General features: G+C 49.7%; 3 protein-coding genes across 6 annotated transcripts in view; 1 reads left to right on the top strand and 2 right to left on the bottom strand.

The window, feature by feature from the left end:
- Positions 1-70: 70 nt before the first annotated feature.
- On the bottom strand, positions 71-4,251 carry TMPRSS12 (transmembrane serine protease 12). 2 transcript variants are annotated; one of them, XM_052705254.1, is made up of 5 exons: positions 3,596-4,251; positions 2,981-3,179; positions 2,081-2,352; positions 1,275-1,417; positions 90-424 (listed from the first exon to the last, which is right to left on the bottom strand). In XM_052705254.1, exons 1-5 carry the CDS (start codon positions 3,696-3,698, stop codon positions 185-187), a joined length of 957 nt encoding a protein of 318 aa, XP_052561214.1. In that variant the 5' UTR covers positions 3,699-4,251; the 3' UTR covers positions 90-184. The 2 variants fall into 2 exon arrangements, with proteins under 2 accessions (XP_052561215.1, XP_052561214.1); XM_052705255.1 differs by lacking the exon at positions 1,275-1,417 and having other exon boundaries at positions 71-424.
- A 101-nt stretch (positions 4,252-4,352) lies between these two features.
- On the bottom strand, positions 4,353-6,538 carry TMT1A (thiol methyltransferase 1A). Its single transcript, XM_052705260.1, has 2 exons — positions 5,818-6,538; positions 4,353-4,717 (listed from the first exon to the last, which is right to left on the bottom strand). The coding sequence occupies exons 1-2, from the start codon at positions 6,319-6,321 to the stop codon at positions 4,481-4,483; spliced, it is 741 nt and encodes a 246-aa protein (XP_052561220.1). The 5' UTR covers positions 6,322-6,538; the 3' UTR covers positions 4,353-4,480.
- Positions 6,539-9,190: 2,652 nt separating this feature from the next.
- Positions 9,191-22,586, top strand: part of SCN8A (sodium voltage-gated channel alpha subunit 8) — a 47,754-nt gene continuing 34,358 nt past the window's right edge. The window contains exons 1-2 of one of the 3 annotated variants that reach the window (XM_052705249.1): positions 9,191-9,744; positions 18,533-18,862. In XM_052705249.1, the coding sequence (XP_052561209.1) occupies positions 18,587-18,862 (276 nt within the window). In that variant the 5' untranslated portion in view covers positions 9,191-9,744; positions 18,533-18,586. Of the gene's footprint in view, positions 9,745-9,898; positions 10,064-18,532; positions 18,863-22,586 lie in introns of those variants that run through there. The other 2 variants (XM_052705248.1, XM_052705246.1) reach the window with 2 other exon arrangements.

Genomic DNA, 22,586 nt, shown 5'->3' on the forward strand with positions numbered 1-22,586 from the left:
CCTGTATTCACTGTTGTTACCCTGCTGTAGTTCCTGCATTGACAAGAAATGACACAGCTGCAGATTTTTTTTTAAGTGTTGCTGACACGTGCAGGTTGGATGCACACAACGTTTTATTGCTCCAGGACCCCTTGTGGAACATGAGCTGAACGGACCGGCCCAGCTGTGCTGTGCTGATGCTGCTTTAGGAGGTGTACAGGAGCACCATCCCCATGGCAGTCAGGGGGAGGGCGCTGCTGGCAGGAGCTGTGGCTGAGCTGCTCAGCACAAGCTGGGATTTGATCCACCATCTGTATGGAGCCAATCGGACGTAGATCCCGGGGAATCTGGGATGGCCGCAGCCGAGCCCAAAGCTGGTGATGCCCAGCACGTAGTATTTGTTGGCCGTGGGGTGGCGGCACGCCAAAGCCCCTCCGCTGTCTCCCTATAAATACACAATAACAGAAATTAGTGACTATATTCCCCTCCAGGAAACGATTTAGAAGCACCGCTAACGAATCCACTTATTTTAATGAGCAATTGGGAGCAGCACGGAGCTGAGTAGGGTCAGAAACGCGCTCTGACTTTGCATTCTGAGTCCTGTCCACGCAGCTTTGCTCCTTGTGCAGAAGACACATTCTGACAACGTATGTCTGCAATAACCAGGAAGCACAGCGATGAAAACACAGCCTGAATCTGTGCCAAATCACTTGCTTAGAGAAAAAGAGCTGAGGGAAGCAGGAAGTCTATCAGACTAATGACACACTTAGGAACGCATTGTTTTTTAATTATAAATGGCTCCGCATCGCAGCTGATGCCTCAATTTTAGCACAGGGCTCCTGACCTGAGAACTGTTGCTTCTGAGAAAGAGATGCTGAGGGCTCAGCATTTAAATGCAGCTCCTGCTGCTGAGCACCCGGTGCTGGTGCTGCCTTTCCAAAGCACGAAACCACGCAGGGTGCATCGTGGTGCACGCACTGCATGCATCCGTTGTGTGCGCACACGTGTTTCATTGTGCATCATCTCTGTGCCACGATGTGAACTCTGTGACACCTGCACACCGCGGTGCTGCTCCTCCTGTTAGCCCAGCCTTTCCTACAGCTGAGCTCTTTGTGCACACTTCTGAGATGCGGGGGTTTTTTCGGAAACGCCGTTTCACCTCTCTTTCTGTTTGTGATGCCTCTTTTCCAGTCGGATCTATTTTCATTCTAGCATTTGGGCCGTTTTAATTAACGATGCTATGAACAGTGGTCACCAGGATGCCCTCCATGGTTTCTATGGGGGGAGGATTTTACCTGGCAAGAATCAACGCCTCCTAATGGAGAGCCAGCACAGATCATGTTGGCGTTGATCAGACCTCCATACGCATCCGAGCTGTTACAGACACCAAAAGGAATGATTTCCACTTCTGCCTCTTGCAGCACAGACGAGATTTTACCTTTAGCGGAAGACAGCAGATAGAAAAGTCAGGCATTGCTGCTGCTGTGTGCAGCAGTTCTCGCTGTGGTGTCCTGCTTTGTTAGCTTAAAGGTACCTGTGTACAGCTCAGACATGTGCTAGCATAGAGGTCTGCCTTCCCATGGCACAGTGCGGCTCGTTGGCCTTGCTGGAAATGCCACGGGTTCTGTTCCGGTGATGACACACAGCCTTCAGCTCTCCTCCAAATCCCCCCTCTGCGCACGGTGCCAGCTGGGGTTGCATCACCTGCACTCATTGTGGTGAAAGAGCAGCCACACCTGAAACCAACTGGGACCTTTGAGCTGAGAGGGCGCTTTGTGAGAGCTGTTCTTTTTCGAGACAAAAGCTCTTTTAGAAGAGCTCTTTTACAAGTGCTCTTAAGCGTATTGTGACCCTGAAAGCTGTGTTTCTTTCCCTTTATTTGCTTGATCCTCAGCAGGAAGGTCACGCATTGATGCCTTCAGTTACACCTGGGCAGCCTTAATCTGCTTTCAATGGCAAAAGCGCCGAGAGCAGATCGTCAGCTGCAGAAGGATGAAACGATGCTATGGGGCGAGAGCACAACCCGAGCAAACGCAGAGACCCTGAGGGACTGAAACCTCACCTCGGCACCGGAGCTGATGGTGTATCAACAAACGTTTACCTTTTTCTGCTGTGCGCCCCCAGCCGCTGATAAAACACTTTGTTTCATTGTCAGGGTACAGCTGAGGGTGTGCAGGAGGTAAGCAGATGGGTTGGATGTAATCGCTGTAGCGCACAGCAGAATGAAGTTTAAATAACGCGATGTCGTTTTCAAATGTCTCTCTGTTGAATTCGGGGTGCACGGAGATTTGAGTGATGCTTCTTTTTGCTGCATGTCTGCTGTGTTTCCAAAGGCTATCTGTGCCCAGCACAGCTCTCCAATAATACGGGTCCCTAAGGGAGAACGCAGTCAGCATGAGCTTGCAAAAACTTCTGTGTAGATTTTGCAACTGTGTTAACGACTACGGTGTTGGGATGGCCAAAATGCAGCTTCGAGTGCGGTTAAAAAGCCTCTTCTGAAAGGTTTGTGCCCTTTTGTCAAAGAAAAGGAGTTGTGTTGAATTGTTTGTTAAGCAGGAAGAAAGAAATGGGAATGGAACTTGGGAAAAGCAGTGGAGCACTACAGAGTTGTTGTGCTTCTCAGCTGAGCACTACAACGTTGTTTTTTTTTTTTCAGTGAGCTTTGCTTGTTTAGATAGGTCAATTTAACCTCTGCTTTGCTTATTTAGAAAGGGCTGCTGAAAAATCAAAAGCTCATGGGGAAAAAAAAATAGGCAAAGTGAAAAGAAAGCCCCCAACCCAACAGAGATGTAACCTGGGCCCAAAGGGACGGAGCTGAGCAGTGCGTTCCCAAGATTCAGTGCCACCCGCGGGGCCGCAGATGGGTTCTGCATCAGCTGAGCTCTGCCCACCCCACGTCCCATTCGTTGGCACTTTGTTTAAAGGCGCCCACGGTAACGATCTGCAGATCTGCAACGCCTTCCCTCTCCACAACAGAGCAGCTGTCAGCACTGATACCCACATCCGTCCCGTCGTGCAATGACCGGCGGTGAGCACGGAGTTCTCGCTGACCAAAGCTCCTCCGCACACGTGGGCAAATTCCACCCCCACGAGGTGCACCTGCAGGCTGACGGCCCACGGCCACGCTCCCAATGGGGCTTCGTGGCCTCCCACAATCCTGGATCCCGAGCTGCCGTCCATCAGCGGCCGCCGTCCGCATTCTGCAGAACAGAACGAAGTCGGTTGTGGGGCTCGAATGCAGCCTTTGGTGCATTGGCTGCAGTGTTTGCTGGCGGTGCTGGTGGTGTTTTTTCCATCTGCTGTGTTACTTGCTGTGGTTTTTTTTTAATGTTTGAAGTTGGAGTGCTGATTCTGGAGAGAAAATGTGGGTGTTTTATTCTGCATGAAGCGCATTTTACCTGGTTGCAGGTGTATTTCTTGCGTTCAGGTTCACTGTGCACATCAGTGAGGGTGCCCCAGCCACTGCAGCTTTGTGAATTCATCAGATTTGGGGACAGACCAAGTTTTTACATGGAGCTTGGTGTGGAAGCTGCACAGCAATAGGCCCAGCCCCCCCTCCCACCGCCTCCCAGTGCTCCCCCAAACCACCCATTGGCCACCTCCATCCCATCAATACCAACAAGGACCTCCATGGACATCCACAGTCCCACCATAGCAGGCATGGTGCTGCTCAGGACCCACAGCAGCAGCACCGAGGAGGTGGGCAGCCGGGGTCGCATCCTCCTTCAGGGGCACAAGATGGCGGCAGGGCCACCAACGGTCACCAACAGCTTCTGATGACCATTAATGGGGCTGAGGGACCCATAGGACACCTTAAAGAAATCCCTGAGCGTGTCAGGCACAGGGCTTTTAATGGTCTGCTGGCAAGTTGTGTTATAACTGAAGGCCACGCAAGGGCAGGCAGGCAGCCAAGCAACCAGAGTGGCGATGGGTGTTACCCTCCCAGCGTTCTTTCTTTGCAAATAAGTAACTCTCTGTTGAGCAAAGATTGTGTGTCAGAGGTTCTGCGTTGGTTTGATAAGGGCAGAGAGCCTTCAAAGTGCGGGGAGAGGGACGTGGATGCCAGTGGAGCCCTCAGCATGGGCCTGGGGCCTCAGTGGGGAGCTGGGGGCACTCGCAGGTGCAGATAGAGGGGTTCACATCTTTGCTTTGTCTGTCAAGCTTTGCTGTTCTGCTTTGTTGGAGGTGTGGGGGTCCCACCCTGCCCACGTATTTGGGGACAGTATTGTTGGTAGGTGGGTGGTTGGAGCGGATACCTCAGAGATCTTTTCCAACCTTAAAACTCTGTTGGTTGTGTATGTTCCAAAGCCTTTCTTGTACACCCAGAGGAGCAATTTTAGCGTAAAAATATTCACAAAACTGACCCTCTTCCATTTCACGTCTGAATCAAACATTTATTAAGGTCTTCAACCACGCTGCCTACGTTCATTGGCCAGGATTAGTTGATGCTCTTTGATCACGCCCAGGAGCTGTGGAGGTGAGCAGCACGAAGCGCTCCCCGTCATTTCACGGCGTACCCGATGATGTGCGGCTTAATGGGAGTCCAGGGCAGCGGCACGCTGATGTGCTGCAGTTTCAGCTCCGAGAACTTGGCCTCTTCCAGATCCTTCCATATCTCCCTGGCCAGGCAGCAGCCGTCAAACACGAGTTTCCACGTCGGGTGGCAAACCTGCTGCCAGAACAGCTTCCAGCTGGAAGGGCTCGCGGCCACGTGCTCCAAGAAATAGAAAACGCCTCCCTGGGGATTGGACACAGCTCAGTGCCATAGGAACACACGCTGCCCTCCCCGCTGCTCAGCGCCCATCACCCTCACCTCACTGCATCATCCAGTGCCCATCACCCAGCTCCCTCACCTCACTGCATTCTCCCTCCCCTCCCTTTGCTTTTCTGATGTTGACTGGAATTGACCTCAGCACAGACTTAAAGTGCATATTTCAGAAGCGTGAAGGATGTCCCTGTCTGGTTCCTCCTTGATTGCAGCAATAGTTTGTTGCCTTTTTGTTTGCACTACAGTTGCTAACGTGCTGTTTTGTTTCAATGCAGACTGAGAGGAATGTATAAGTCCCAACAAAACTCATTGGATTTTTGCAGCCCAGGGTGTTGGCTTGGGAATATAGCATTTTAATGGCTGAAATCCTATTGCAAAACAAAAACAGAACAACAACAACAACAAAACCCCAACAAAATCAAAACATTAACCCAGCTTTCCCTTTTTTGTTTTTATTTTTTGGCTGTCACATTTCCATTGCTTTGCACCACCCAGCGGTGCAGAGTGCCTCTCACTCTTATCTTATAAACCAGGTCTGGGTTGTAGTCTCAAAAACAAAAACTTTCTTTTTTTTTTCTACTTCTTTTTTTCCTTTTTTTTTTTTTCTCTTTTTCCTTTCATTCTTTTTCCCTTTCTTTTTCCCTTTCTTTTTCCCTTTCTTTTTCCCTTCCTTTTTCCCTTCCTTTTTCCCTTCCTTTTTCCCTTCCTTTTTCCCTTCCTTTTTCCCTTCCTTTTTCCCTTCCTTTTTCCCTTCCTTTTTCCCTTCCTTTTTCCCTTCCTTTTTCCCTTCCTTTTTCCCTTCCTTTTTCCCTTCCTTTTTCCCTTCCTTTTTCCCTTCCTTTTTCCCTTCCTTTTTCCCTTCCTTTTTCCCTTCCTTTTTCCCTTTTTTTTCGCTTCCTCTCCCCCTTTCCCTTCCTTTTTCCCTTTCTTTTTCACTTCCTTTTTCCCTTTCCCTTCCTTTTCCCCTTTTCCTCTTTTTCTCTTTTCCTCTCTTTTTTTCCCCCCTTGTGCACTGCCTCTGCAATAGCTGCTCACAGCAATAACCTAAAACTTCTCCTCCAAGCACTCACCGGTCTGAGCACACGCTGCACTTCCTTCAGGGTTTTGCTCACACTCTGCACTGAGCAGAGGACCAAAGTGCAGACAACAGCATCCACGGAGCCGCTGGGCACCTGGTGCAGGTCCTCCCCGGCCGCCGTGAGGAAGCGCTCGTAGTGGATGTGCTGATTCTTGCTCATGCTCCTGGAAAGGCCCTGCTGGAAGTTGGGGTTCACATCACTGCAGGTGACTTTGCAGCCCGGAGGGTAGAACTGGAAGTTGGCTCCGCATCCTGTGCCGATTTCCAGCAGCTTCAGTTCTCCCGACGGTCCGGTGAAGTCGGGCAGATTTCGGAATAATTCCTGCTTCTGCTTCTTGGTTTTCCTGTTGTGGATCACAGTCAGCTTCTCTAAGAAGAAAGGGAAAAAGATCTTCTTGCAGAACGGCTCCCATATGCCCAGGAAGGACAGCAGGTAGATGGGCATGGCCAGCAGTGCCAGGCAGCAGCGGAGGAAGAGGATGGTGAGCTCCATCATGGGCAGCGAGTCCAAATGCAGCAAAACTGGCTCTGCTGCGTGTCACAGCCCCGCAGGCTCAGGCAGAGCTGCACTGAAGCGTCCCCAGCTCGCTGCCTTGCGGGCCCAGCAGCGGAATTTGAAGTCCTCTCACACACAGGAAGGGGAAAACCAGAACTGTGTAAACAAAGTTACAGCTGCGTCCCAGCTCTGGAGCTGCCAGCAATGTTAAGTAACCCCAGCCAGTTGGGCAGCACAACCTCGTGCTTCAGTGCTGGCAAAGTGTCAGCAAGTGCCCAAATGTGGAGTTTGCAGTTTCAGGTTACATCTCTCAAAGCAGAACAGCGCTGTGTTTGTGAGCACAAGGAAGTCGGCTTGAGTTCTGGGTTTGTTGTAGACGTTTAATTGGGAGTTTGATGAATACTGCAGCTGAAGCACACTTATTTGTCATTTCCTGCCCCATTGCAGATGGGATCAACCCCTCTGCTGCCTGAACTGAGCTCTCACAGCAGCAGTTTTCAGTATTTGGGCACCAAAACTTCATTGCACAAACGGGCTCCCTTGCAGGGAATGGTTTTGCTTTTCTAGTTACCTTTGGTGGGAGTCATGGACCAGAGAGGAAACAACTTATTGAGTCATTAATCACTGCACAAAGTGTGCAGCTCGGTTTTATTGACTGTATCAGCTTCAGTCAACAACTAATAATCTATTTGATACTAATTGCAGTCTGTCAAACTTTTCCAGCGTTGCAGTCAGCAGCACTGGGTGCAGCGTGGATTAGCTGCTGGCTTTTAATTGCTTTGGTTCAGGTGACCCAACTGCAGGGAAAGGACTGCAGGTCCCGAATTCCACCCATTCCATTGCAGGCCAGGAGAGAGAACTTTCTTTTTGCGCCGGCAGCCCTGCTGTCCGATGAGTTCCCTCCTCCCTCTAGTGGCAATAAAGCAAAACCCAAATCCAGCACACGCCGCTGTCATCGTCAGAGCGCTGTATGAATAACCTCTGTTGTTGCACCTTCACACCTCGTGGCGTCTGAGCAACGGCAAGTCCTTTGGATGCATGTTCTGTGCAGACTGAGTGAGTCAACCAACACCAACCCTCTCCCGAGGTGAGGGGAAGTCCATCTCTCTGGTGCACAGGTTGCTGGTTTGGGTTCTGTCTGAGCTGACAGCATTGGCATCGTATGGCCGGAGAGAACCAGGCACAGAACTGCTGCATTTCCCCAGATAAACTGAATTCCCTGAATCAGGGAGGAATTGTGCCGCCAGCGGGGAATGAATGGGAAGACAGAAATCAAAATACTTGCACTGATGCTGTATCTATTATGTATGGGAACATCAAAGGTTGGGTGTTACTCTCTGCCGTTAGGAAATCATTAGCTCTCTGCACTTGCTTGCATGTATTTCCTGTTCCCTTTCTTCCATCTCTCCCTTCTTATCTCACTAAAGTGCACAATCCTCCTTTGCTTAAGATGTTTTCTCTCTTCTTTCCTGGTTTTTGTGCAACAGCTCTAAGAGTTCTACCCAGAAAGCCAATCCCACAAAAGGAGAGCATTATTTGCTCTGAATGAGCTGTGGATGCTCCCCCAGGTTTCCATGCTGCTGTTCTGCAACTCAACCTCCTTTCCTAGAAGCCACACATGCAAGGTTTGTATTTGCTTTGGGCTTTGTCATCTCTGTGGCTGCCTCCCATTCGGTTTTCACTGAAGGAGGTTATCATCAGACTTTTTTTATCCCTCATTTCCTTAGTTTTATTTTCACTTATTTTGCATCTGTCTGGGAATTCAGACCCTGAGGGAGAACCTCAGCACTGCAAGGAGGTGCGGTTGGAACCAAAACCGTCTCGAAATCAGCAGCTCTGTGCAAACACAGATTGGATGTTTGTGTTGTGCCGCGTTAAGGATGGGGAGGTGGACATTTATGAGGCTGTGCCTGCCCTGCTGTCGCACTGAGGCAGTCCCATAAAAGCCAGTGATGTAAAATGAGGGCAGATCAGCTCCTGTGTGGTAACCAAAGTGAGATGAACGCGTCCTGCTGCCTTGTCAGCTCAGCACACCGCTCCTGGAGCGCCGCTCAGAGGGCAGAGATTCGCAGCTTTATGGAGGGGGCATTTCCACGAGGTGGATTTCTCCTAAAGCAGCAGCCCGACCCAAAAAGCGGCGCTATTTGCAACGCAGACGCGGTGCTATGGAGAACAAGAACGACGCAGCTGTAAAAATTGATCCTCAAATTCCATTCATAGGTACCCGCGGTTGTTGGTCACCGGACTGAGCCTTCCCTTGGCCATTGCTTGGTGGTTGTACTGGGAGGGCAGGCGTTGGGAGCAGCGAGCTGGCCACTGAAGCAAGCAGCATTAACATGCAGTCCATCACAGTGCAAAAAGTGGGGGTTTTCAGTGGAAACTCCATCTTCCCCCAGGTCAGCTAACAGAGACTGGGAAGAGTAAATGGAATTTTAGGTGCCACATTCTGCACACGGTTCTCTGTGCAGGTCTTGTGCCTCCAAATTGTCTTCCAATTTTTGACTGATTGAAGATATTTCTCCCCTGAATCTGTGCTCTGATTCACCAACACGTTTCTTCCCAAAGTGACAGCGAGCAAATCCTGTGCTGAGTGTGTTGCAGCAACATAGAGGAGCCCTCCAGCCCTCAACCAGCATCCACTGCTTCAGCTTTGCCTCTGCTTCCATTCCCTTTCCTCACTTCTCTTTTTGTTTTCCTCCAAACAATAAATTTTGCTCTTGCTGCCACTTCAGAGCTCTGTTCACATCCCAACTCTGCTCGGTGAGACTCAGTGCTGCCCACAGCTGCAGTCCCCTCTTAACCCAAACAACTCCAGCGCTGGAGCCAGCTTCCATTCGTGCACCTCCAAGCAGCTGATGGCTGTGCAGGTCCAGGGCTGAGATCATGGAGCAGTTCTTGTTGACACATCAGCGCTGGGCACGGCTGCTTGAGGTCCTCAAGATTTGCCTTATCAAGAACATGAAAAGGTTTTGGTTGGTCGGCTGGATGCATGGTGCAAAGTTTTCCTCTTCGTCCCGTTGCCACCACTTTCTCCCATTGAACCAAAGCACATCCTGCGTTGGGAGGGACCCCTACGGGCACTGAACGCAGCGCCGCACGTGGCACTCTTTGTTGGAGGACTTTTTGCACTTATTTCTGAGTAGTTCCGCACGGAGGGCGGGTCAGCTCGAAGCAGAACATTGGGCTGAACAAAGCAGGGCTGCAGCAGGAACAGCGGCCGCGTTCCATTCGTCCCCAGCGGCGTTCGGGGCCGGTTGGCTTCTCGCACATTTGGGGTTATTTTCCACCGGAACAGCGACGACGCGGAGCGACTCCGACAGTCCCAGCGCGGGGAGAGATGCCGAGCGCCGTTCCTTGGCCGAAAGGGAGGCCGGCTTCCAAACTCCGCGCACCAACCGCGCTCTTCCAGCACCGCACCCCGCGGTAAGCACCTCCCGGTCCCCCCCCGGAGCCTCCTCCCTGCAGCGCGGAGCCTGGAAGAGGAGGAGGAAGAGGAGAAGGAGGCGGAGGTGGGGGGGGGGGGGGGGAAGGAAGGAAGCTCGGAAGCTCCCGGGCGGACTCCGGGATTTTTGCCACGCTCCCTCCGCGGCCGTCGCCGCCGCAAAGAGCCGAGCGCGCATCGCGGGAGGGGGGGGGGGGGGGCAGCGCACCAAGATGGCGACAACCGCAGTTCCTCCTGCAGCTCCCCCACCTCCGCAGTCCAGCAACGCCTTGCGGGAGACGTGCTAGCGCGGCGGCCGCAGTAAGTGACAGCCCGGGGCGGGGGGAGGTGGGGGGGTGGGGGGTGCGGAGAGCATCGCCTGTGTTTTATTTTATTTTATTTTTTATTTTTTGTTAATGATTATGATTTCGTACCTCTCGGTGCCCCGCCGCCAGCACGCTCTCTACCTGCCGGTCCCCCTCCCCCCAACACACACACGCATGCTGGGTGGGGGCTTTGCCGCAGAGCGATTTCCCAGCTGCTCCCCCCGCTTGCTTGTGGGGCAATCCCTCAGGAGGGGGGGGTCCTGCGGGTCGCCCCCTCCCCATCCCTCTCCCTCCATCTCTCCCTGTTCGTATGGGGGAAGTGCCCGAGGGGCGGGGGGTTCCCCGCTGCAGCCGTCGCTGTGCCCCCGCGGGTGCCGGTTGGCAGCGGGGGGGAGTGCGGGGTGCCCCGATCCTTGCCGTGCCCACCCAGCACCGCGCCCGGAGCTTTCCCCTACCCCAGGACAGCCTCTGCCCCATCCTCTCCCAGCTCTGCCCTACGGGGAGGTGGCACTGCCCTCCCCCCTTCCCCCCCCCGGCCTTTGGGAGGGGGCAGCCTCAGCCCGGAGCGGTGGGAACCCCCTTATGGCCTCCCTCCTCCATCCTTCGGTTTGGGGCCCTTCTCCCAGGCCCCAAATTCTGGGCCGTGCTCTTTGTCTGCATTGTAGGGAGGGAGAGACTGAGGATAATTGGAGTTGTTCTCAGGATCCCTTCCCCCTCAGCCCTAGCTGCAGAGCTGTACATCCCTCCTCCACCCTCCCTGTTCTCTTCTTGTTCAGCATCCCGAGGCTCCCGCTGCCAGGGGAGGGGGAGAAGTTGGAGGATGGAGTTTTGTGGGGAGATGCATGGGGTGGCTTTGAGCTTCCAGCCTGACCTAAATGTTGGCATTGTGCTTCGTGCTCTTACTTTCTTCCACCATACAGATTTGGGGCAGACTTATTTTTCCTTCCCAATGAAAGCAAACTGCACATTCTCAAGCCTTTTTCTACGAAAAATCTGGGTGTCTTCTTCCCCTCCCCACCCCCTTCTTTTTCTGGTGCAAATTCTGTCCAGCTGATGTGGGGGTGGGGAAGCTGGAAGGGATGTTCCATGGCTGCAGATGATCTGAGGTGAAGCCTAAAAGTCTGATGGAAGGGGAATGTGTGCCAAGGGAGACACCGAGGGGCTGTAAGGGGCCGGGGCTTAATTTTGGAGAGATCCCAGCTGTGATAGGTTAACCCACTGCTTGCTTTCCGTGTGTGCTGTGTTGCAGGTGATTGGCATGCGATTGTTTAGGAGTTTCACAGGTGGGGTCTCATCAAGGAGTGCTGGTTGTATTTCTGCTGTGTGTTGGTGTGTAATCTGGTCTTTGTAACGCTGCAACATTCCACCCCCAATGAGAACCCATGACCTGTATGTCCTCATTTCACACTGGGAAGGATTAAATTAGTAGGAGCGAGGGTGTTGTATGAGCCTGATTGCCCCCTCCTACTTGTATCTTTAGCAGCAAAAAGGGAGGAAGCGTTCCATCAATTGTTTTCTTGCTGTTGCTGGCTGACAGTCCGTTTCAGTACTGCTTTGGAGGGAGGGAGACCGCCGGTATTCTTGCGTAGGACTGCTTATTTATCCGTGCCACATGACGGATGCTCGTCTGAAAAGAGATCGAGATCCAGGAAGGGCGATGTGCAGGACGGCGCCCGCCGGGCTCCGCTGCCCGTCCCGTCGTGGTGCTGGACGGACAGCTCCCGGCGATGGGCTCGGCTGCGGGCGCGGCTCCCGGCCCGGCGTCCGGCGCGGCGGGGCAGAGCCGGGGGAACGACCGCTGGCTGTCGCGGCGGTACTTACATAAAGTTCCTGAGGCTGCTAAGGGTGTGCAAACGTCCTCCGGTAGGAAGTGACACGAGAGAGGTGAATGGCATGGAGCTGTGGCAGGGGAAGGTCCGGATGGGTGTCAGAGAAGGTTCTTTGCCAGAGGGTGGTGGGCACGGCCCCACGCTGCCAGAGGTCAGGGAGAGTTTGGACTGCGCCCTCAAACATCGGGCTTAGATTTTTGAGTGGTCCTGCGCTGAGCAAGGAGTTAGACTTGATGATCCCTGTGGGTCCAACCTGGGACATTCTGTGGTTCTATGATGATGTATTTTAGAGTAACAGGCAAGTTGCTATAGGAGCACTCATAGGAGCACTTTGTAAAGGCAGTTATCCATACAAGCAAAACGTGAGGCCTGTCAGAGCTCAGCTAGGTGTGGTTTCCACCAGCTGTGTGTTTAGATAGTCCACATACCTAGCTTGTGTGATGTTTAAATAAAATGATTGGCAATGAAGGGCTACTTGATCCTTTCTTCCATTACAGTGCTTCTACAGTGTCATTCATGCTGAGTGCTGGGGCCTGCATCTGTTACAAATAATTTAACTGGTTATATAAGCTCATATGTACGGCTTATATCCAGATCACGGTACAGATAATGTAACTTGCTCCAGTGAGCAATACTAATTATGTGACTATTTTGTGAACGGAGTTGTAACGCTAGTTATACACTAAACAAAAGAAGGAAGAGTGATTGCGTGTCACAAGAAATTGAGCATGAGCGTGTTTTCTTATATGCAGTTAAAAGGAGATGAAATAAAATAGAAACAACATCAGTATTGAATGAAAGTGAAGTAGCTCAACTGTCTGAAATATGGTGTCCCCTTTCCTCTGTTGGTTGTTATGTCAGTATTCACTTGTGGGTTTGTTTGATTGGTTTGTTAGCGTGCATTTGCATTAAAATGAACAGATATGGCCTGATATCTTTGTTGATTCTGAGTATTTTTCAATGACTCGAGAAGCAATTGGCTTCAGCAGCCATATGTGACTCCTGGGGCATGCAGTGTTCATGTGGTCACAGGATTTCCATTCACTATTGATCGCCTTCCAACTGAAGCGGCTGCAGCTGTCATTGAAATAAACAAATGCACGGAGATCGATAATTCATCGTTGCGCTTGGAGAAATGGTTTGGATTAAAGATGATGAGGTAAAATAACAGAGCAGAAGCTTCAGCATTGAGAACAAGCATGGGAAAAATAATTTAAGAAACCACAGAGAGGAAATTGCATGGCGTGGCTCATGTTGCTGGTAGAGAGCTCGTCCTCGTTTGGTGACCGGTTTGCATCCCATGTGGTTCAGTGACTAAATGATCTGCTTCATCGCTTGCTTGGACTGTGCTGGTGATCTCGGTCCAGCTGATCATAGAAAGATGAATGTGCTGCAGAAAAAAAAAAATGTTAGGTTGTCTTTGATGGCAGTTGCACCAAAGAATGGTCAGAAAATCCATTCCTTGGGCTCTCCGCTTACGCCCTGTTATTCTCGTTCAGTGCAGAGCGGACAGTCGCAGCTTTAGTGATTTAAGTGCAGCCTGTGTGATGCATGGGCCCTTCAGCGTGACAGAAATTCACCTGGATGGGAAAGGCTGTCGAGCCGTAAGGCTGAGCAGCACACGCGCTGTGCCGATGACGTTCTGGCCGTAGCAGGAGGTGAACTTTGTGTTGTTTTCCTAGCGGGATGGTGGTGTTGTCAGAGCCAGGAACAGCTGATGGCTGTAGCAAGTGATAATAAGGAAAGGTGAAGACATGAGGAACTGCCAGGCCTGCATGGGTTGTATTCCAGAACGCCGTGGAAATTTTGTGATCTGTGTTGTGTAAGGGCGGAGGACTGGACGAGGGTTTGTTTATTCTCCTTCCTCCCATGTTTGCACTGTTTTTAATTGTGCTCTTCGAGCTCTCCGCAGCCCTAAGTGGAATCCTCCAAAATTGTTGTAAAAAAACAAGTTGCCTTTCTGCCTTTCTGTTTTATGGGTCACTTATAGGCTGGAAGGATTGTGAGAGGAATCAGATTTTGCTCTTCTGAGCAGCTGAGTCTTCACAATGACACCATGGCTATTTTGAACGATTCTCTCTTCAGATGTTGGGCTTTGGAAAGGGGAAGCCAAAATGCTGTGTGTGAGCTGGCGTAGCTTGCCCTGATCCCCGGATTCCTCAGTGAGGTTGGTGATAAATGCAAGTCAGCTTTGAGTAACGTCTAACAGAGGGAACTGGTTCTGCTATTTTTAGTTCTTGTAACTCACTAGGAGACAGTAAAGGAGTCATAACCCTCCTGATAGGCACTGAAAAGCCCGCAGTACTCGATCTGTTTTTTCAGTAGTGCTTCTGTAAATGCTAGGACCAGCATTTCTTCAGACGTTTTTTTCTGTAGCGTTTGGTGCTGCACTCCTCTCCCCTCCCTGTGTTTCCGTTCCTTTTTGACCTTTAGATGTGTGCATTCAGCTTCGGTTCAGTCGCTGTTCCAAGAGCATCACCTCTCTCCTGCTCTGCCTGGAGTCCTCCCTTGAGCACAGCTTGGAATCGAGCACATGGGAAACCCCTGCAACGTTCAACATAGGGTGGGGAGAGCCAGCGGCAGCACGGCGATAAACGCTGCTCGATAGTGAAAGCGTTCCTTTCTTCCTTCCACCTTACAGCATCAAGCATCACATGATGCCTTTCCAAGGGAGAGGCTTCCTCCCGCATCGCAGCCGGTTGTGCTGCCTTTCATTGATAAAATTGGCCTGCTCCAGGCTCTCGGAATCCACTGCAGATGGAAGAGATCTGCGAGTCCCTTGGAAGGCTGTTTGCAGCCACGCGTTTTTCTCGTGCATCCATGGTTTGGTTCGGGGCTTTTTAGGCCCTCGTGCAGAAGAATTTCAGAGGGCTTTGCATCAGCACGGTGCTTTCCTTCCTGCCCCAGCACTGCGTGTTCAGTTCCAATCCACGTGCGTCTATGTGGGTTACATAAAGCCTCCTGTGGAAGGACTTGCTCTCTGGGGGGATGGAAGTCGGCCTGCAAATGACTGAATCTTGCAAATTAATAAGTGAAGAAATGTATTAAAGCGAAGATACTGCCTCAAAAGTGTTTTTTTAATTTCTTTTGACAATTAGCTTGAATAATTTATTACAGTATTTCATAATGTACCAGTAAACGGACTGCTGGGAACATTTATAAGAAATAATTGTCTTCTTGGTAATTGGGCACCACAGTGCGGCATTTTCTTTGCTGGTGTAAAATCTTTGGTCTGTGAAGCACGTGCTGTTCTGAGCACTGAGCTCCAGGCGCACGGGGTGAATTTTGGGGTGCGCGGTGATGTGATTCCAGTCCCAAAGCAGCCACCCAGCGCTCAGTGCAGCACTCATCTGTGTGTCACAGCTTCCCATGGGTTGGGTGTTCCAAGTGCTTCTCCTGTTGGACGTTGAAGAATCGATGGGAAGAAATTGTTTTGCCAAAAGAAACTCTGCTGAGCTGGTGGCACGGCTGTGTAGTTTGAGTATGTGATGGTGAGCGTGGAAAATGTGGTGGGAATGCGTAGCTAGAGGCATTTCAATGTATTGATCTGTGTGATTTTTGTAACAACATCGAGTCCCTGAAGGATCCTGGCGGTTCACAGCGGTCGCTGTGCGTTGAGTAAAGATGAGGGTCAGATGTTGGCTGTGGGAGCTGCAGAGCCTGACTCGTCGTCGTGAGGGTATAAAACACGATGCCATCAACTCCGAAAATGGGTCTTTGGGTCTGGTTTAAGGAACTGAATGAGCGTTCCATTCCCATCCTTTCAGTTTACATCCCAGTTTCGTCCGTTCTCTTAGCATGGGCTGATTTCCTGGGGAAACAAATGAAATCGGGGTAGGCAGAACTTCCCAAGGAATGGGAATGCTGAGTTGCTGGCGTGTAGCGATATCCAGGAACAAATCCCAACCACAAAGCAACAAAGGCAAGCAGAGCAGAAGAGACTGCAGCCAGGCAGAATGAGCACAAATAGCACGAAGCGAACCTGTAGCCGAGTTTATCCAAAGAACATCGGAGCGTCTTGTGATTTATTAATGGGCAGAACGCCTTCCGAGGACGGGAAGGATTTGCAGCAGTGCCCCGGGGGGGGGGAGAGTTGTGATGTTTTTGGCCAAGATGCGAAGCAACGTCGGATCTGAGAGACTTTGGGGTTTGCCTTACGGGAAGGAAAGTTTTCCATGTCAAATATTGAGGGACTCGAGGAGTGAGAGACCTTTACTGTCACTTTCATCCTATAGGAGGAGTCTGCTTTGGTATACCAGGTTTTTTTGTTGTTGTTTTTAACTTCAAATGATTACTTATCGTATTATCATATTATTTGCTTGCTTCCATTCACTGGTTGTGTCATTGCACATACAGATCAGGCATTCATTTGTGCCTTTTTTTTTTTTTCTCCCCAGTTTTTTATGCTCCTGTGTCCCTGAGCTACTTTGGTTTCTAAATTCAGGCCTTGCATATTTATCTGTGCCATTCAATTAGACCACATCCCCAATGCTGCTGTATAGTTTCACAGTATGTGTGAAATTTGGTAATTAAATGCATGAAAATGCTGCGAGAATAGAATAAATTAATTTTTTTCCTTAATATCAGTGGGGCATTTTGTGATGCTTAACACAACCAAGATGCTGGCATTTCTTCCTTCTTCTTGCCTTGCTTTTATTGCATTTACTCCACAAATGTCTGGTCAAATTTAAACGAGAAGAATCCCAGCCCCAGCTGCACTGTGTGTTTCCATGAGGAGTAAGATCTGTACTTCACTTTTTTGGATCTACAAATAAGCTCCGGTTGGAAATGCTGCTTGTTGAAATTCTGCACATGTGGGGCAGCTTTAGGTTGGCATGCAGCGTACAAAAAATGTGCCATTGCCATTGTCATGGCTGGAGTGAAGCCGCAAGGAATAACCTGCAGTCACACGCGAGGACCCTTTGCAGTGGTGGTTCCAGTTATTGGGGAAACCCCAGGTGCTTTATTAGAGGTTGGGTGGGATCTCCAGGTGTTTTAACAGAGAGAACTTTAACATTTCAGAGCTGTGTTGATTTGTGAAGTCTGTTGAGGTTCCCAGCAAGCTGTGAGTCTCGGTTTTGGGCTACGTGTGCCCATTGCTGAAGCTGGGCAATGTGTCCCAGCCCATCCACAGGGACGGGAGCGTGGCTCCATGTTCGCGCTCTCTGCATTCCCCCTTTAATTCAGAATGCTCTTTCAAACCAAGGCATGAAGAGGCCACTGGTGGCCAACTTTGTGCAGAAATAGCTGAATTTTAATGGTTCTGTTCTATAGTGCAGTTTTCGTGGAATTTGAAAGTCATTTTTCTACCAGAGGTGCGGGAGCTTTGATGCATGTTTTGATGCAGTGTGTTAGAATAAAAGGCCGTGTTACCGCTGGTCTTTTCTCCTTTGTTAGGGGCCCTAATCCCACGCAGTGTTTGGGCTCTTTCTGTGCCATGTGCTGGTGTTTTGTTGCTGCTCTACAGCCCTCGGCTGCTTTGCATGTGGGTTCCTCCCTAAAGGCCGGTGTTCCTGCAGCACTGCAGTGTGTTGCATCAGTGCAGGCTCTCAGTGATTCCTCAGCTCTCTTGGCCTCTTCCTGTTGTGTGAAGAGCCCGAAGTGGGAGCACCGTCAGAATTGCAATGTGTTCTCCTTGCTGGGTCTCCAGCAAAAGCTTGGCAAAAGGTGCAGAGCTGCAGAGGGTTTGTAGGTGGGCTGGATTCAGCCCAGCAGCTTTTCTCTCGCAGGAGGAGAAAGCAAGGTGCTCTCAGTAGGGACAGTGTGAAGCCCTGTGCAATGTCCGTGCTGTTTTACAGGCTGGAAGCTCTGTGAGCCCATCCTCAGCTGCTGCCTTCCCTTCTCCTTGTGCTCTGTGCCACGGAGAAGAACTCACTCGTGTTGCATCTGAAAGAGGACTCTGTATTTAACCCACATAGTATGGAAGCTTAGTTTTCAGCAATTAATATTGTACTTGATGAAAGCCTTTAAGTTAATTTCATTCTTAGGCCTGAAATTCACAGAAAACCTGAAAAGTTGTATGCAAATAGCTATGTAAAATAGATTTTCTGTTTTATGAATATTAATTCAATACGAGTGCTGCCCAAGGTCCTGAAGCTGCATAACGAGAGCTTCCCGGCTCATCAACCTCAATAACGTCAGGAAGGAAATCTTCCAGAAAACCTCTCCTAATCTGTGATAACGTGGGATGGGGCAGGAAGGGCCATTTTAGTCAAAGCCCTGGAGTTGTAGTTTTGGTTGAAAGAGCCTCAGTTCTGTGCCTCTTGGCTGCTGGGCTCTCAGAGAAGCCTGACCCCAAGGGGTTCCTCTGGGTGTGCTGGGAGGAGTGCTTTGCTGAAGGCCTTGTTAGCAGGAAGGTGGTAACGCCTGGCCCCTTCCAACGTGATGGAGCACCTCATGCTGACCCTGGAACAGAGCCGAGTTGGATTTTGTGTCTAATAATCTGTTTGCTAGAGAGCATTGGCTAGTAATGAATAGAGAGCAATGGCCCCAGCCCTGAGAGCTCCCTGTAGGTTGCGTGGGGATGGAAACCCAGCGGTGCTTGCTGAGCACCTGCAGACTTTTGGGTCCTTGCTGTTTGTCGTCCTGTTTTTGCCACCGCTCACTGTTCTGCCTGTGCTCTTTGTCCCATGCAGAGCTGACCTGTCCGGGCTGCAACATCACTAAAGAAGCTGCTGCAGGATGAAAAGATGGCAGCACGGCTGCTCGCACCACCAGGCCCTGATAGTTTTAAACCTTTCACTCCGGAGTCTCTGGCTAACATTGAGAAACGCATTGCAGAAGAAAAAAAGAAGAAGCGTCCAAAGCAAGACAGCAGCCATCGCGACGACGATGAAGACAGCAAACCAAAACCAAACAGTGACCTTGAGGCGGGGAAGAATTTGCCTTTCATCTATGGGGACATCCCTAAAGGCCTGGTTGCTGTACCACTGGAGGACTTTGACCCTTATTATATGACCCAGAAAGTGAGTCTGCAAGAAAGAAGTCACTAAACCGCCTTTCTCGTAGGAGGTTGCAGGTTTGGGTATGGTTTAAAGAGAAGACAAAGAATGGAGTCTTTGGATGGGGCTTTTTTGTTATTGTTATCTGTTCTTTTCTTTTCTTGAATGTTAACAGTATTTCTCTTGTGCTTCATGCACCTTTGGAGCACTGACTGCATCCAGCTAAGATAGAGATGATCAGTCTGTAAGCACCTGCTTGGATAGAAACAGCAGAACAAGGTTTGGAAACTAAAAATAGACAAAGTTGTGCTAATGTGCCAGTTTTAACCATGAGGGCAATGAGAAGAATTATAACTGAGGGGGAATGGTAAACGTTTCAAGTGCAGAAATCGTTTTGAAGTTGATCATAACGAAACAGTGGTATAACAAATTGTGACCAAAAAAGGAAAAAGAAAAAAAAAAAAAGTGAGATAACTTGTTTAAATTGCTTTCATTCTCAGAATTTTTTTTATTTTTTTAATTGTGGAATTAAGGTGATATGGCAGGAGACATTTGATGGTGCTGAAATGTGTTAAGAGATGAAGTGGTGTCATTGAGGGAAGTGGTGAGTAAGCAAACACTGCTGGAAACGGAGGGGGGAATTTCCTGGTGAAGGAAGAGTGAAGGTTGGGCGACTTAAAACTGAGCTTCTTCTCTGCTCTTTAATTGCATTGCTTTCTTTGATAGAGATTTACTTTGAATAAGCTGGGATAATATAGAGAAAGAAAGACGGCGTGCAGGACAGCTGTATGTGAGACAGCTTTGTGGTCGTGCAAAACTTGGATAATGTGGCTGTCATAAAATCAGTAAGCTGGCCAGGGTAGCAAAATATGTCATGACTTTGTGTTGGAGCAGTCACTTCTTGACACACTCGAAGGTGATCCTGCGGCTCACAGGGCAGCGATCGCATGAAGTCGACTGAATTTGGCCGCTGAAGTTTAGCATAATTAATTCTCCTCTAGGTTTGCACTCCAGTGCTCATTTGTTTTGTTAGCGGTGCTAAAAGAACAGGTACCAAAGTAGGATGGTGTGTGTAAGTGGAAAATGAGTTACATTGGTGTTGAGATGGATGTTTGAGTTGAGGAGATGTATTGACAGCGGGTGCTGTTGGTGCGAAGGAAGCTTATGCTATCCCTCAGAAATATTTTCTCTTTATTAAGCAAATATTTTCTCATTATTAAACAAATCTGTTGTTGCCTGGCTCTGGTGTGGGCAGGCTGTGAAACACACGGTTCCCAGGATCCCCGGCTGTGGCTGGGCACTTGCACCCCGCCACGTTGGGAACTGGGAAATGTCACTGCGAATCCAACAAGGAATGGTTTGTAGGTGTGTGTTGGAGGATCAGGCAGTGTTCCTTCTAGCTAGAAACAGAAAGCATTGCTCAGTGGGCAGTAAGCAGCACCTGGAGCACTGGGCAAAGGCTTGGTTGTCTTTGGTTCCACCAGAAATAGGCGATGGGTTGAGCACCGTTGGCCCGCGTGCTTTCTTGGTCGTCAGATTTGCCTCCGAACGCAGCGCTTTTGATAAATCTCCCAGTTTTAGGAAAACTGAGGCACATCCCCAATTCCAGAGGCATCTGCTGTGCCTCCAGAAGAGCCGTGCCTTTCTGCATGGAGATGCTCACCAGGTTTCTGCTCGCCGCGGAGCCGCTGCAGATGGAGGGAAGGTTCTGGAGGATGGAGCAACCCACCTCCTCCTTGCTGCTCTGTAAAAAAGAGCCTCGCTCGCCCCGCAAACACCAGATTAACATTTTGCTGGCTTTCTTGCTTTTGCATCCGCTTCAGGATGGCAAGAACTTAGGTACGTGTTCTTGCTTCAAATAGTCAGTGACTTCCCACAAGGAATTTTTTAGGGCCATTAAAAAAGGCCCTTCTCTGAATCATCAGGAATTGTGAATCTGCCTGAATCATGGGAAGTTTTCCAAGAGATTATTTTTTTTTTTTCTCCTCTCTAGCATTTGCCAGAAAGGTTTGCATCATAGGTCTTTTCTTTTAAAGCAAGATGTACAGCATGCATAGGAACAAGTCAGCTGGTTACTTTTCCTTGCAGTAGGACACGGTGATCTTGGTTTAGCTAAAGAAACCGAAGCTGTGTTTTAACTGGCAAGCTGAACTTCCCAGTGTTTTTGTCTGAGCTGCTTTGTTTTCCTCTGCTCAGTTTCTTTGCTTTGCATAGTGGGAGCAATGACTCCTGGTAGGATCAGAAAAATCCATTTACTCACAGGTACCCATTTATGGAGCTAAAGTAGCTCCTTTTTGTCTTCATGTAACTGCCAGAGAGAAATTCTTCCGTGGGCCCTTGTTTTGCCAAATAATAATCACCTTCCAATTCCTGGTGTGAAGCACATGGTAGAAGCATGACTTGCCCATGAAAAATTCCAGTTAAAAAGCAAAAACTCACACATGAAGTTCCTTGTTTAAATGTACGAATGACATTCAGAGAACACACCAATGTGAGCATCCATGGCAGTGAAAGCAAACCAGCTGATTGCCATGAAGAGCCGAGATGGAATTTGTGCATTTTCCTATTGCCAGCTCAGTTCAAACGCCTTCTGCCCTAGCAAGTCTTGGGCGTTTCTTGTGAGGGGTTTGGATGCCCTTGGATGGAAGATATTTGTAAAAGAATCTGTGATCTCCCGCAGTGGGATGAAGAAATTGTCACTTAATTGCATCGTCTTTCTTGTGCTCTTGAGCCACGGGGCAGAATGGGGAGAAATGGGAGATTCCCCAGTTCAGTGTGTACCACAGAGCTGAACATTCTTCAGTGCTTGCTTGTGCAAGAGTTAAGGTCGCCGTCCTCTTATTTCTGTGAACTTATTTCTCATTTTTCATATTTTCCCTTTTTTTTTTTTTTTAGGCCTCTCTTTCTTTCTCTTCAGTTTAAAGGTTGGCTGTCGTTGCTTCTAAACAATTTCCTGCCTCTTCCTTTCCACGGAATGTGGTTTTGGCCAGACTGTGGCCTCTCTCCTTCAGTAGCTTCCATCCATTTTGCTTGGTGAATCTCTTTCCTGCTTGCTGCAGAGCATGGTGAAGGGTTCAGATGCTTCGGCAGTTGTTCCATTTAGGAGGCAGTAGAAGGTCCTACATATTCTGCAAGCGATTGGGTTGGATTCAGTGGAAAAAAATCAACCTTGGGTTTGTAGAAAACTGTTTTCCCACTAGAGTGGGATTGCCAGAGGTCACCTATATCTTGCAGATGGACACCTGAGGAGCCTGCTCGCAGGTACGTGCCAATGGAGTGACTTGCAACTTCATCAAGTCACATGCATCGTTTGGAAAGAGGCCCTCCAGCCCAGAATGTCACCTTGAGGGTGTGGAACTGGGAAAATGACAGGGATGATAGCAGGCAGCGTGGGAGAGGCATTTGTGTAGCGTGTGCTTCAAGAGCCTCCACTTAGGACTTCTCTATGGCCCCATGAAGGGATGCCGTTACTGAGCTTCGTGAGCATCTCAAGGAAGGAACAGAAGGAAGAAGTGAAAGGTTGGGGCCACCTCAAAAATCAGGCTTTTGATTTCATTTCTAAGAGCCTTTTCCAGGACTTGGTGCCTAGCGGTGTTTTTTCTCCGCTCCATCTCTCCAGTAGGCTTAAAAGGAGCAGGAATGGGAGGTGAGAGAATCTCAGCTGCGATGGGTGGAAGGCAGCAGCATCCCTTCTGCTTCTGAGATGGAATGAGTTTTGTTACGTAGAGAGACTGTAGTGCTCTTAAAT

This window comes from Tympanuchus pallidicinctus, unplaced genomic scaffold, assembly GCF_026119805.1.
Source record: "Tympanuchus pallidicinctus isolate F22 unplaced genomic scaffold, pur_lepc_1.0 scaffold53, whole genome shotgun sequence".
Lineage (NCBI taxonomy): Eukaryota > Metazoa > Chordata > Aves > Galliformes > Phasianidae > Tympanuchus > Tympanuchus pallidicinctus.

Excerpts from the sequence above, each read along its gene's own strand:
- TMPRSS12 (XM_052705254.1), bottom strand. The coding sequence starts at position 3,698 with ATGCGACCCCGGCTGCCCACCTCCTCGGTGCTGCTGCTGTGGGTCCTG. Across the intron at positions 3,180-3,595 it reads GTCCATGGAGGTCCTTGTTG|AATGCGGACGGCGGCCGCTG; the intron begins GTATTGATGGGA and ends TCTGTTCTGCAG. Across the intron at positions 1,418-2,080 it reads GGGGCGCACAGCAGAAAAAG|GTAAAATCTCGTCTGTGCTG; the intron begins GTAAACGTTTGT and ends CTTCCGCTAAAG.
- TMT1A (XM_052705260.1), bottom strand. The coding sequence starts at position 6,321 with ATGATGGAGCTCACCATCCTCTTCCTCCGCTGCTGCCTGGCACTGCTG. Across the intron at positions 4,718-5,817 it reads TGCAGCGTGTGCTCAGACCG|GGAGGCGTTTTCTATTTCTT; the intron begins GTGAGTGCTTGG and ends TCCAATCCCCAG.